The 12975-nt window shown below is 42.3% G+C and overlaps 1 protein-coding gene across 2 annotated transcripts; it reads left to right on the top strand.

Moving 5' to 3' along the window:
* Positions 1–2318: 2318 nt before the first annotated feature.
* Positions 2319–12778, top strand: LOC109869328 (glucose-6-phosphate 1-dehydrogenase-like). 2 transcript variants are annotated; one of them, XM_020459405.2, is made up of 13 exons: positions 2319–2423; positions 3797–3918; positions 8570–8607; positions 8744–8852; positions 8962–9179; positions 9409–9567; positions 9734–9859; positions 9981–10074; positions 10252–10438; positions 10549–10784; positions 10931–11007; positions 11178–11270; positions 11382–12778. In XM_020459405.2, the coding sequence occupies exons 1-13, from the start codon at positions 2396–2398 to the stop codon at positions 11470–11472; spliced, it is 1578 nt and encodes a 525-aa protein (XP_020314994.1). In that variant the 5' UTR covers positions 2319–2395; the 3' UTR covers positions 11473–12778. The 2 variants fall into 2 exon arrangements, with proteins under 2 accessions (XP_020314994.1, XP_020314995.1); XM_020459406.2 differs by lacking the exon at positions 2319–2423 and adding an exon at positions 2428–2595.
* The last annotated feature ends 197 nt before the right edge of the window (positions 12779–12975 follow it).

The raw sequence follows: 12975 nt of genomic DNA, 5'->3' as shown, positions 1-12975 counted from the left end.
CCTCAATAAGCCGGACTAACCAGTGTCTGTCTGTATATAGCCTTGTTACTCTTATTGTCAAATGTCTTTTTACTGTTGCTTTATTTCTTTACTTACCTACACAAACACACACACACACACACACAGACATACCTTTTTTCGCACTATTAGTTAGAGCCTGTAAGTAAGCATTTCACTGTTGTATTCGGTGCGCGTGACAAATAAACTTTGATTTGATTTGCGGGTAATTTTTAATGAAGCTGCCAGTTGAGGACTTGCGAGGCGTCTGTTTCTGAAGCTAGACACTCTAATACCATGAGTCTCAACTGTTGGTCGCGGGAAGGATTAAGGGGTCGCGAGACATGTGCAAGAACATAATATATACTATATTATTTTGAACGGTAACCGCTGCACCTAAACTTTTATTTTGAAAGGATGCCGCCGCATCGCTTATTGTTGCTGACTTTATACAACGTTACAGCGACACAGGCGTGCATGCAATGCACTGCTTATTTTTGCTGACTTTACACGCGCATCACGTCCACAGTGATGAAATGGCTAGTTACAGTGGCTTGCGAAAGTATTCACCCCCTTGGCATTGTTCCTATTTTGTTGCCTTACAACCTGGAATTCAATTTTTTGGAGTGTTTGTATCATTTGATTTACACAACATGCATACCACTTTGAAGATGCAAAAACATTTTTTGGGTCTGAAACAAACAAGAAAGACAAAAAAACAGAACTTGAGCTTGCATAACTATTCACCCCTCCAAAGTCAATACTTTGTAGAGCCACCTTTTGCAGCAATTACAGCTGCAAGTCTCTTGGGGTATGTCCGTATAAGTTTGGCACATCTAGCCACTGGGATTTTTTCCCATTCTTCAAGGAAAAACTGCTCCAGCTCCTTCAAGTTGGATGGGTTCTGCTGGTGTACAGCAATCTTTAAGTCATACTACAGATTCTCAATTGGATTGAGGTCTGTGCTTTGACTAGGCCATTCCAAGAAATGTAAATGTTTCCCCTTAAACCACTCGAGTGTTGCTTTCACAGTATGCTTAGGGTCATTGTCCTGCTGGAAGGTGAACCTCCATCCCAGTCTCAAATCTCTGGAAGTCTGAAACAGGTTTCCATCAAGAATTTCCCTGTATTTAGCACCATCCATCATTCCTTCAATTCTGACAGTTTCCCAGTCCCTGCCGATGAAAACCATCCCCACAGCATGATGCTGCCACCACCATGCTTCATTTTAGGGATGGTGATCTCGGGGTTATGGGAGGTATTGGGTTTGCGCCAGACATAGCGTTTTCCTTGATGGCCAAAAAGCTCAATTTGAGCTTCTTCTGACCAGAGTACCTTCTTCCATATCTTTGGGGAGTCTCCCACATGCCTTTTGGTGAACACCAAATGCACCATTGGAACACAGGATTGATGGTTGCTGATAATGAACCTCTGTACGCCTATGTAGATATTCCATAAAAAATCAGACGTGTCCAGCAACAATAGTCATTTACAACATTAACAATGTCTACACTATCTTTCTGATCGATTTGATGTTATTTTAATGGACAAAAAAATGGCTTTTCTTTAAATAACAAGGACATTTCTAAGTGACCCCAAACTTTTTAACAGTAGTGTGTGTATATATACACATAAAACTATGTGGACACCATTCAAATTAGTGGATTTGGCTATTTCAGCTACACCTGTTGCTGACAAATGTATAAAATCAAGCACACAGCCATGCAATCTCCACAAACAACCATTGGCACTCAAATGACCTTACTGACGAGCTCAGTGACTTTCAACATGGCACCGTCATAGAATGCCACCTTTCCAACAAGTCAGTTCGTGAAATTTTGGCCCTGCTAGAGCTGCCCCGGTCAACTGTAAGTGCTGTTATTGTGAAGTGGAAAAGTCTAGGAGCATATGTCTGTGTGTGGCATGTATCATGGATAATGAAATCAAGCATAAGCAGAGAAATGATGTTCCCCTGTGAAAGGAAGTATTTTCAGATAATGGACTAGCAAGGATTTTCAATACCAGATGATGATCTGTTGATTTACGTTTATTATTTTGAATTAGCAGTGTTTGGTGTCTCTTCCATGTTCATGCAGTTTATACATGACTTTATTTATAATCCCAGAAAGTATTTTGTCCAGGATTTGACCCAGGTTGGTCAAACACAAGACATAGCGTTTTCCTTGATGGACAAAAAGCTGAATTTTAGTCTCATCTGACCAGAGTACCTTCTTCCATATTTTTGGGGAGTCTCCCACCCCCTCTGCTACATATCCACTTGCATGTCAGTGATGGCTATTTCCTCTCTTTGATTGGTGTTTTTCTCTGAAGAGTGTACAGATAACCACGCCCCACCCATCTTTTGCTTGAACTTGGAAATGTGACGTCATTGGAGGCAATGGTGATGGGAAGTGGATCGAGCGCTGGTGAGTTTCCCTCTAAACCAATAAAATCACTGAATTCGGTTGTGTCATTTCGACATGGAAGAAAGAAACTGCAATAAGTTTTGTGGCTTGTAAATTTACAGAAGTTTCGAGCGAAGATAGCTCTGTTTTTGCCACATTCTCATATAATCGTTTGAATTGGAAATGGCTGGAAGTAAGTAACCGTATATAGTTTTGTAAAGGTATTCTTCTGATTACGAACAGCTTGACAGTTAGCCGACGCTAGCAGGTAATTTTGCTGCTACATTCTTGTCATGCTGTAAAAACAGCCAGGAACATGATGGGATGTTAGTGTCAGTATGGTATGCCATTAAATAAACGTTACTTTGATGAGTGACCTAGATCCAAATATTGTGTACAGAGCATTAACAGTTTGCTTACTAGCTTGTATCTTCACAGGTAAAAATTCGGCTAGTTAGCGTGACTAGGCAAGTGAGCCCAGTCAGTATTATTTCAGTAGTCACTGCTAGCTAGGTTGGGCCCTTTTTAAATACGGGTTTGGGCTGAGGATTTTGCTAATAACATTATAGTTGCTGGTGTGTTGTAGCTGTGCGTCTGCAAAGTGGCGAACGTTTATCCGCGAAGGGTGCGCGGTGTGTAAATTGTATCTTAATTAAATATATATTAATTAAACTGTTTACCCCTCTAACGTTACCTTACCCAAGCGCGACCTGCCAGTGTTGCCATTGCACAACAAGGAACTGGTATGATTACTGTAGCTTACAGAAATATTGATGTAACATGTCTCGTCTTGCATATATAATATTGTAGATGTTCCCACTGTTGTCAAATTGGCTGGATGTCATTTGGGTGGTGGACCGTTCATGATACATGGGAAACTGTTGAGCTTAAAATAAAGTGCTATTTGGCTAGAAGACATTTGGGGCTGAAACTGTTTTCCTCAAATGAAAAGGAGTGCTTCCTGAAAGTAAATCTACATTTTTCAAATATCTGTTCCCCTTTGGACAATCTTACTGCTCGTAGACTACAAGGAAGTAGAAATAAGAATGTAGCAATCTATTCTGTCACTTATTGTAGCCTGCCTCTTCTGTCGATCCCAAGGCATTGCTGTGTCTCTGAGTGTTCAGATAGTTCATTGTTTGTGTGTGGTGTTATTTAACTTGCTATGTGTTTTGAAAGTGATTGTGGCTGTTATACTCCCTTGGTATGAATCATTGTGCCAGACAGGGCCCAGAGCAGTACTCTTACTGTCACTCCTTCAGTATGCTATTAAACTAGACTACAGTAGACTACACTGTATTATTCATATTGTGGCTTCCTACATGTATTATCATTCATGTTTGGCCAATCTTGTTATTGATAATCACTTGTTTTTGACATTTATCTTTGCCTAGGAAAATTGAGTGCCATTCCCCTCTCTCGGTCCGAGGTGTTCGGAGAGCTGCGGAAGGAGCTGCATGATGACAAGGAGTTCCATCATTCCGACGCTCACATCTTCATCATCATGGGAGCATCGGTGAGATGGGGAAATTAGAGGCTACTTTGATTACTGATGAATGACCCTGCACGTTTTGACCCTCCACAGCACAGGCAACTTTATTTTTATAATTACAAAAGTTGTGAAAGGGCTGATGGAGTGAGTGTGTGTTGGATGCATATTGGAGAGAGTGACTGACAAAAATAAGTGAATCAGTTGAGGTTGTGAACATCATCTATCCTCTAAGTTGGTTTGTCCAAACCAACTTAGTCATGTGTGAGTACATTTTACGTATGGTGGCCCCAGCAGGAATCGAACCCACAACCATTGGCATTGCAAGCGCCATGCATTACCGACTGAGCCTCGCAGGACCATAATGATGAAATTAAACCTGTAATCAATTCTGAGGTAGTTCAAGATCGATCAGTTGCACTGGATTAACAATTTACTAAATGTAGGTTGCCAAAATTAGGATACATTTGTCCGAGACACACAGAATTAGTCTTCTCCTAGAATAATTTCAATGTTTTGTTCAGTTATACCTATTTTATAGATTTTAGGTGGACAGATAAGGGAACACATTTAGTGAGAACAGTGTGTTGAAACGGACAAGAGGGGTTGCACATTTGAGGAAATGTAGAAATTTCATTGAGACACATTACACAGAGCTTGTGTAACTAAGCAACCCCAGAATCACTTGCGCTCGCTGTAGTCTGGCCTTGATACAAAGAGAACTAACAATCATGAACCGTAATATTATGACACTGTTTGTTAGCCAATCATGTTCAGCTTGAACTGTTTGTTAGTTAATCATGTTGCGCACAGACAGTACGTTGGCCAATCATAGTGTACGAACTGATCTTTTGTTGATCAACTCAGCTGAATGACTGTATGTTCCCCAGTCACATAGATGGCCTAATGAGCCAGAATTATAGGTTGTGGGAAATGACTTTCTATCTCTTCTCCTATCAGTACCTACAAGGATTATCAATTCACTTACTCAGTCGAGTCACTTTGAAGTTGCATTTTCTTACAGTATTTCCTTCTCTAGAAAAGTCCTCTCTTGGCCTACAATGTTTTTTCATGTTTTCGCCTGTAACACCTGCCCAGTTAACTGATAAAATGTACTTTCGGAGAGGAGCTCAATATATCATTCTTCCGCCCACTTCTCCATTTAGGCCGGTTCTCCCACTCTATTTTCTCTTGGTTGAAAGGAGTGGTGCAAGAGCTGAATAGTGCAGTGTCACCGTTATGAAAGGAAACCGCTGACAAAGGTAGTAGAGAGTCATGTTGGGAATCAGAATGGGGGAATGGTAATGGTGGTAAGGCATAGCCTTGTGGTGTCTATGGTGGTTTTTGGGAACAGTGATGTACATTGGCTACTGTAAAATATGGTTTGTGTGCAATGCTGCAATCGGTCCTTGACACTCAGCAAGCACACACCAATCACAAGCTGGTGTTACATGTACACAAAAATACACCGCAGGCACACACACACACACACCACCTCACTCAACATAGCCTCATTACAGTCGCTGTGCCAATAAAACATTAGTAAATATTAATGATTAACTGAAGAATGACGAGAGATGTGATTCGATGGTGTTTGTCAAGACACCCTCGGTTTGCATTTTCATCTCAGCTGAGGCGGGACAGAAGGCCAGTAGTCATGGACAGACTGAGGCTGGGCATAGGCTAATGCATATCAGTTTAAAGGTGTAACCCATTTAGTCATTAGACACAAATCACTGGAATAAGACACATAATAGTCCATAAGTCATTCGGATGAATTATTATGTTTAAGTTTTTCCCCAAGTGGCATACCAAGCCCGCTTGGTGTTCAACCTTCCTAAGTTCTCCCATGTCAACCCGCTCCTCCGCGCACTGCTCGCATCATCTTCAAGACCCTGGTGCTTGCCTATGGAGCAGCAAGGGGAACTGCACCTCCTTACCTTCAAGCTTTGCTCCAACCCTACATCCCAATCCGAGCACTCTGTACCGTCACCTCTGGTCTCTTGGCCCTCCCACCCCTACAGGAGGGCAGCTCCTGCTCAGAAGAGCTTGGACTGGGCTGTCTCTTCTGCAGTCCTCATGCCTCCTTGCAGCATGCCTAAGGCATGTTCACTCAGATGAGCAGGGACCCTGGGAATCTTTCTTTTAGTGTTTTTCAGAGTCAGTAAAAAGGCCTCTTTAGTGTCCTAAGTTTTCATAACTGTAACCTTAATTGCCTATCGTCTGTGAGCTGTTTTTGTCTTAACGACCGTTCCACAGGTGCATGTTCATTAATTGTTTATGGTTCATTGAACAAGCATGGGAAACAGTGTTTAACCCCTTTACAATGAAGATCTGTGAAGTTATTTTGATTTTTACAAATTATCTTTGAAAGACAGGATCCTGAAAAAGGAACGTTTATTTTACTTTTTTGCTGAGTTTATGTTAACATAAAGAGAGGACGAAGATTTTTGGTATACATCATCTTTAAGGTGTCTAGTATTGCTATTAGAGGTCGACCGATTATGACTTTTCAACGCCGATACCGATTTATTGGGGGACTAAAAAAGCCGATACCGATTAATCAGCTTATTTATTTTTAAATATATTTTTTAATGTATTTGTAATAATGACAATTACAACAATACTGAATGAGAACACTTATTTTAACTTAATATAATACACCAATAAAATCAATTTAGCCTCAAGTAAGTAATGAAACGTGTTCAATTTGGTTTAAATAATGCAAAAACAAAGTTTTGGAGAAGAAAGTAAAAGTGCAATATGTGCCATGTAAGAAGGCTAACATTTAAGTTCCTTGCTCAGAACATGAGAACATATGAAAGCTGGTGGTTCCTTTTAACATGAGTCTTCAATATTCCCAGGTAAGAAGTTTTGGGTTGTAGTTATTATAGGACTATTTATTATCCATGCAGAGTAAGGGGAACAACTACTAAAACGCTCAGAGCGAGTGTCGTTTGAAAGTGCTGTTTGAATGAATGTTTACGCGCCTGCTTCTGCCTACCACCGATCAGTCAGATACTTAGATGCTTGTATGCTCAGTCAGATTATATGCAACGCAGGACACGCTAGATAATATCTAGTAATATCATCAACCATGTGTAGTTAACAAGTGATTATGATTGTTTTTTATAAGATAAGTTTAATGCTAGCTAGCAACTTACCTTGGCTTACTCCATTCGCGTAACAGGCAGTCTCCTTGTGGAGTGTAACGAGAGAGAGGCAGGTCGTTATTGCGTTGGACTAGTTAACTGTAAGGTTGCAAGATTGGATCCCCCGAGCTGACAAGGTGAAAATCTGTCGTTCTGCCCCTGAACGAGGCAGTTAACCTACCGTTCCTAGACCGTCATTGAAAATAAGAATGTGTTCTTAACTGACTTGCCTAGTTAAATAAAGGTATTTTAAAAAATCGGCAAATCTGTGCCCAAAAATACCGATTTCCGATTGTTATGAAAACTTGAAATCGGCCCTAATTAATCGGCCATTCCGATTAATCGGTCACCCTCTAATTGATATTTGCGATTTACTCAACTTTGTTCAGTGTGGTCATAGAATGAGTCGACATGTTGACGGCGAAAATAGTGACCGGCGGGATAATGCAGTGCATCAGATCATGACAGGAACAACGTTATCAGTGATGATGACCTACCCACCCCCCTCCACTGTTGCTAATGAAGAGCCAAGAGGGTCCAGTCAGAAGAGCTAAGGGAAAAGCTGCAGGTGGTCAAAAATAAAGATTGATTGTTCAAATGATCGAAGAGGCCTGCCACCGCTGTGATTTAACACATAGTATTCAGCCCAAATGCTACAGAATGTGTCAAACAGCTGCCCCAACCCAATGGATGTTTTCCTACTAATGTATCCACCCACCCTAAGATCACCATTGACATGTCCAACCTCTACTCCACCCAGACCAAGGACAAGCAACTGTATCTGAGTATGGATGAGCTCCTTACGTTCTATGGGATCCTTATCACATCTGGGTACAGCTCTGTTCCAAGAAGACACATGTACTGGTCACTTGACAGTGATGTACACAATGAAAGCATTTAATGTAATGTGGTGAAATCGCTCTGATGAAATAATGGCCTCCGTTCATGTGGTTGATAACACAAAGATCACTGATGACCCATTTTAAGGTTAGGCCCATCTTCTCCGAGCTCAATCAGTCATACAAAGTCATGCCATTTCAGGAGTGGCTGTCATTGGATGAGAGCATGATCTAATACTATGGCCGACATGGATGTAAGCAATTCATAAGAGGTAAACCAATCCATTTTTGTTACAAGCTATGGGGCCTTGTCTCATCCAGTGGTTACATGTGGAACCATATGGTGGATCCCACACTATCCTCCCTGAGGCAAAGTATTGAGAAACTTTTGTTATTGACCAAATACTTATTTTCCACCATAATTTGCAAATAAATTCATTAAAAAATCCTACAATGTGATTTTCTGGATTTTTTTAAAATTCTCATTTTGTCTGTCATAGTTGAAGTGTACCTAGGAAAATTACAGGCCTCTCTCATTTTTTAAGTGTGAGAACTTGCACAATTGGTGGCTGACTACATTATTATTTTTTTGTGTGTATAGCTAGCCTCTGTTTCAATCAACATTTTAGAGGTGACTAATCTGGTTTTGTGTTAACATGTTAATAATGTTCATATGTTTCTCTTTAGGGGGATCTAGCCAAAAAGAAAATCTACCCAACTCTGTGGTGAGTGTGCAGCCTCTTTAGTCTTAAAATGAGAAGTGGCTATCACAGGGCAGCTGTGGATTTTCTCTGGTGTCAAGTGATGAGTAAAAACTCCTAATGATCCTCCTTTCTGTTCTTATACCCCCGTCTCACTCAGGTGGTTGTTTAGAGATGGTCTACTCCCTGAACAGACTCACTTTGTGGGCTTTGCCCGCTCTGACCTGACAGTGGATTCCATCAAAACTGCCTCCATGCCCTATATGAAGGTGAGACTTTCCAAATGAACGCATTACATATTGACCCACATTTTTACACTGTGTTTGCATGTTAAAACCATAGACTTATGACAACATTCCTATCTCTCTGTGGTCCCAGGTGGCAGACTCTGAGGCGGAGCGGTTGTCTGTGTTCTTCAGCCGTAACTCTTATGTCAGTGGGAAGTACACTGAGGAGAGTGCCTTCTCCAACCTCCACACCCACCTGTTGTCCCTGCCCGGGGGGGGCAAGGCCAACCGCCTCTTCTACCTCGCCCTGCCGCCCAGCGTCTACCACGATGTCACCAAGAACATCAAGCACCACTGCATGAGTACCAAGTCAGTAAGCCTGTCATGTCTTGCTGTTCAGTCTCTTGACTCCCGCTCCTCTCAATCCTCCTCTGTGGTGTTGCTAAGGCCTTGAACAGGCCTGTTCATATTTAATCCACTTGCTTCATGTAATCGGTCTTGTCTGGGGAGAGCTGCTCATTAGATTAGCTTCTCCCTCTTCCGCTGTTTAATATCCAAAACATGCTTACCTCCCCTCCTATCTGTGTGTGTTTATTAGGGGCTGGAGCAGAGTGATTGTGGAGAAGCCATTTGGTCGTGACCTGCAGAGCTCAGAGGAGCTGTCCACCCACCTCTCTTCCCTGTTCACTGAGGACCAGATCTACCGCATAGACCACTACCTGGGCAAGGAGATGGTGCAGAACCTCATGGTCCTCAGGTACAGGACAAATGGTCTCCACTCTTTTTCTATTCTCTATTGCAGTCTCTGTCCCTCACTCTCTTTGCTTGGGGTGAGAAAGAACAACATTAATCAACAGACAGCTGTGTGTTTCAGCTATGTCCATGTCAATAAGGCTGAGGTTAAACGGTGGTAAATATTCCAGGTTTGGGAACCGGATCTTTGGGCCCATCTGGAACAGGGACAGCATAGCTTGTGTGGTCCTCACCTTCAAAGAACCCTTCGGCACCCAGGGCCGGGGCGGCTACTTTGACGACTTTGGAATCATCCGGTGAGGAGAACTGCGTTAGTCCTCAATGACATCAAACCTCAATGAAGGCATTTATTCTTGCCATGTTCTTCTAGTCGGTCTGTAACTTCTCACCTTCCATTTTGTATTACAATTTTTTCAGGGATGTCATGCAGAACCACTTGCTCCAGATGCTCTCGCTGGTTGCCATGGAGAAGCCTGCCTCCACCAGCTCTGATGATGTCAGGGATGAAAAGGTACAGCAACATGGACACAAACTAAAGCCCAAAATGCACATCTTCACTTGACTCCATTGGCCCCTCCAGAAAACTGTCACCAATCTTTATTAGTTAGTAAAACGAAACAGAATAAACAAGTAGACTTCAAACCAATCACTTCGTATTCTCTCTCCCTGACCACTGTCTCCCCTGCAGGTGAAGGTGCTGAAGTGCATTGCCCCCATTACCATGTCAGATGTGGTGTTGGGGCAGTATGTGGGTGACCCAGAGGGAGAGGGGGATGCCAAGCTGGGTTACCTTGATGACCCCACTGTCCCCAAAGGCTCCACCCAGGCCACCTTCACCACAGCTGTGCTCTACGTGCACAACGAGCGCTGGGATGGTGAGAACCTCGGCTTTCTCTCTCCATCAGTCTTGCTTGTTGTGCTTTCACTGTCTGGTAAAACCAGCTCACCCCTCAGTGATAACTGTAATTACTCTGTTCTTCCAAAGGTGTTCCCTTCATCCTGCGTTGCGGCAAAGCCCTGAACGAGAGGAAAGCGGAGGTGCGGTTGCAGTTCACAGATGTTCCGGGGGACATCTTTGGAGCGCAGTGTCGTAGGAATGAGCTGGTGGTGCGTGTGCAGCCCAACGAGGCCGTCTATGCCAAGATGATGAGCAAGAAACCAGGAGTGTATTTCCACCCGGAGGAGACTGAGCTGGACCTCACCTACAAAAGCCGATATAAGGTGAGATACTGAATGAACCCCCCCCCCCATCACTCATAGAAAACAGATACTCGCACAGTACCTCACCACGCTCACATTTTAGCAACTCATATATAGGCACAATGTTCAACCTTATTTGCTAAATTTTCACTCATCTTTTCTCTCAGGATGTGAATTTGCCAGACGCCTACGAGCGTCTCATCCTGGACGTCTTCTGTGGCAGCCAGATGCACTTTGTCAGGAGGTCAGTCAGGCTGTCTGTCTTGCTCAGATGTCCCTTCTGTTGCCATGGTGTTTGTTATGCAAATACGACTGAACATGCATTATAATTATGTCCACAAGATGGTGCAATGCAGCCCATTGGCTGCATTACTATGTGCTACTCTCCTTACATTGTCTTCTCTTTTCACTCAGTGATGAGCTGAGGGAAGCCTGGAGGATCTTTACGCCTCTCCTTCATCAGATCGAGAGCGAGAAGCCTCCCCCCATCCCCTACATATATGGAAGGTAAGATTTACCATTAACAGTTAAACAAGTATCGCAAGTCAATAGTCCCATTAATTTGTCAGTGATATTTTTGGTATTTTGTGATTGATTTGTTCTTTCCCTTCTTCCTAGCCGGGGTCCAACAGAAGCAGATGAGCTTTCAAAGAGGGTTGGTTTCCACTATGAAGGAACATACAAATGGGTCAACCCCCACAAACTGTGAAACAGGATGGCAGGAGAGGGGGAGGGGCCAGAGTGGGGTAAATGAGCAGCAATACTTTGGTCTGATGGAGTTATTGCTCTTTCCTTTCCTGACCTGTCAAGGCAACAGTCAACAGAGAGAATAGGATATATATGCATGTATGGAAAGGAAGCTATGTAAAAGTATAGGAACAGACTAGGTCTCAGCTACTACATGAATGCTCATCAGGTCTTAACTAGTCGGGGGGGCACTTAACCACTGGGGATGAAGGGAGCGAGAGAAACACTAGCCAAATTTCTGTTTCTCCCTCTTCTTCCTGAAGTGTGCACTCTTTTGGTTCTCTTCATGGATTCAAAAGCTGTGGTTGTGATCTGATTCTCTACCCTGCCACTGCTTGTTTCCAACATACTCCTCACACCAGTCCGTTCCATAAGATGGAGTGTGTTCAAGTGCAAATGTAAGATTGGTAGAAGAGTAGATAATAGGACTGTAGCCATTGAATGGGTGCGGGCAATGGCTGGACAGATTTTCCACTGTTTGAGAGGTAGTGTACGAATACACACTTCAGGGAAAAGTGGGTGAAACAGAATTAGGCCAGAGTTGTGACATTAGTAACCATAGCTATCAAAAGTTGGACCTGGAGAACAAAATGTAGATAACCCACTAATGGTGGGAATTACAATGAATGTCTACCACCCTCCGCTATGACCACATGTATAAACGGATATAATTGTAATACTTTATAATGCTCTGCAGTTGTTTGTTTTTTTACTATTAAGGTTATCCTTTTGTTTTTCTCATGCTATTTTGGACCAAGGAAAACCATGTTGCATAGTAATAATCCTTATTGTTACTATGAAGTGGGTTCAGAACATGGTTTAATGCAGAGGTCAATATTTTCTGCAGGCAGTTTCTCATCTTGAATTTCAAAAGAGCAACATTGTATTTAGAACAAAGCTTTGTGCTGAATTCCAAGAACTGAGTTCTCTCATTCTCACTCTGTTACTTTGCTTTTTGACATTCTTACATTTCCAGGCATGGCCTATTTAAGTTAATGATGTTCATTTTGGGTAAGAGTTTAGAAATGACAAGGTCTGTCACAGGGTCAACATAATGCTGTCTATTTAATGATATACTGTGTTAGACTGAACATTCACGTGTTATTTCCAGAACGTATTTTTGTGTTCAGTCTCCATTGATACAGGTATTTTGTGTTTAAGGGGTTGGTCTCTAGAAGTATCTTGCATTCTTGTCACTTGACCATAATAAAACAATGTTGCTGCTTTGTTTTTAATTTATATGCTCAATAAATAGATTTGCATTACAATTTTGGCAGTTTGTCTGATGTAAAGAAGAAAAATGTCAAATGTAGCATACAATATAGGGGGGGGGGGGGGGGGATTGACTTGTTGATACAGCCTTTTCATGTGAAACTGGTCTGAATTATAGTAAAGGGGTGTGTCTACATCTTACAATAACTCCTAGCCTAGTTGACTGTTGCAGAACTTTATTTCCCCAAGACTG

This window comes from Oncorhynchus kisutch, linkage group LG24 (assembly GCF_002021735.2).
Source record: "Oncorhynchus kisutch isolate 150728-3 linkage group LG24, Okis_V2, whole genome shotgun sequence".
NCBI lineage: Eukaryota > Metazoa > Chordata > Actinopteri > Salmoniformes > Salmonidae > Oncorhynchus > Oncorhynchus kisutch.
This window is presented reverse-complemented; position numbering and strand designations above follow the sequence as displayed.

Excerpts from the sequence above, each read along its gene's own strand:
- LOC109869328 (XM_020459405.2), top strand. The coding sequence starts at position 2,396 with ATGGTGATGGGAAGTGGATCGAGCGCTG. Across the intron at positions 9,860-9,980 it reads GACGACTTTGGAATCATCCG|GGATGTCATGCAGAACCACT; the intron begins GTGAGGAGAACT and ends CAATTTTTTCAG. Across the intron at positions 10,785-10,930 it reads CCTACAAAAGCCGATATAAG|GATGTGAATTTGCCAGACGC; the intron begins GTGAGATACTGA and ends CTTTTCTCTCAG.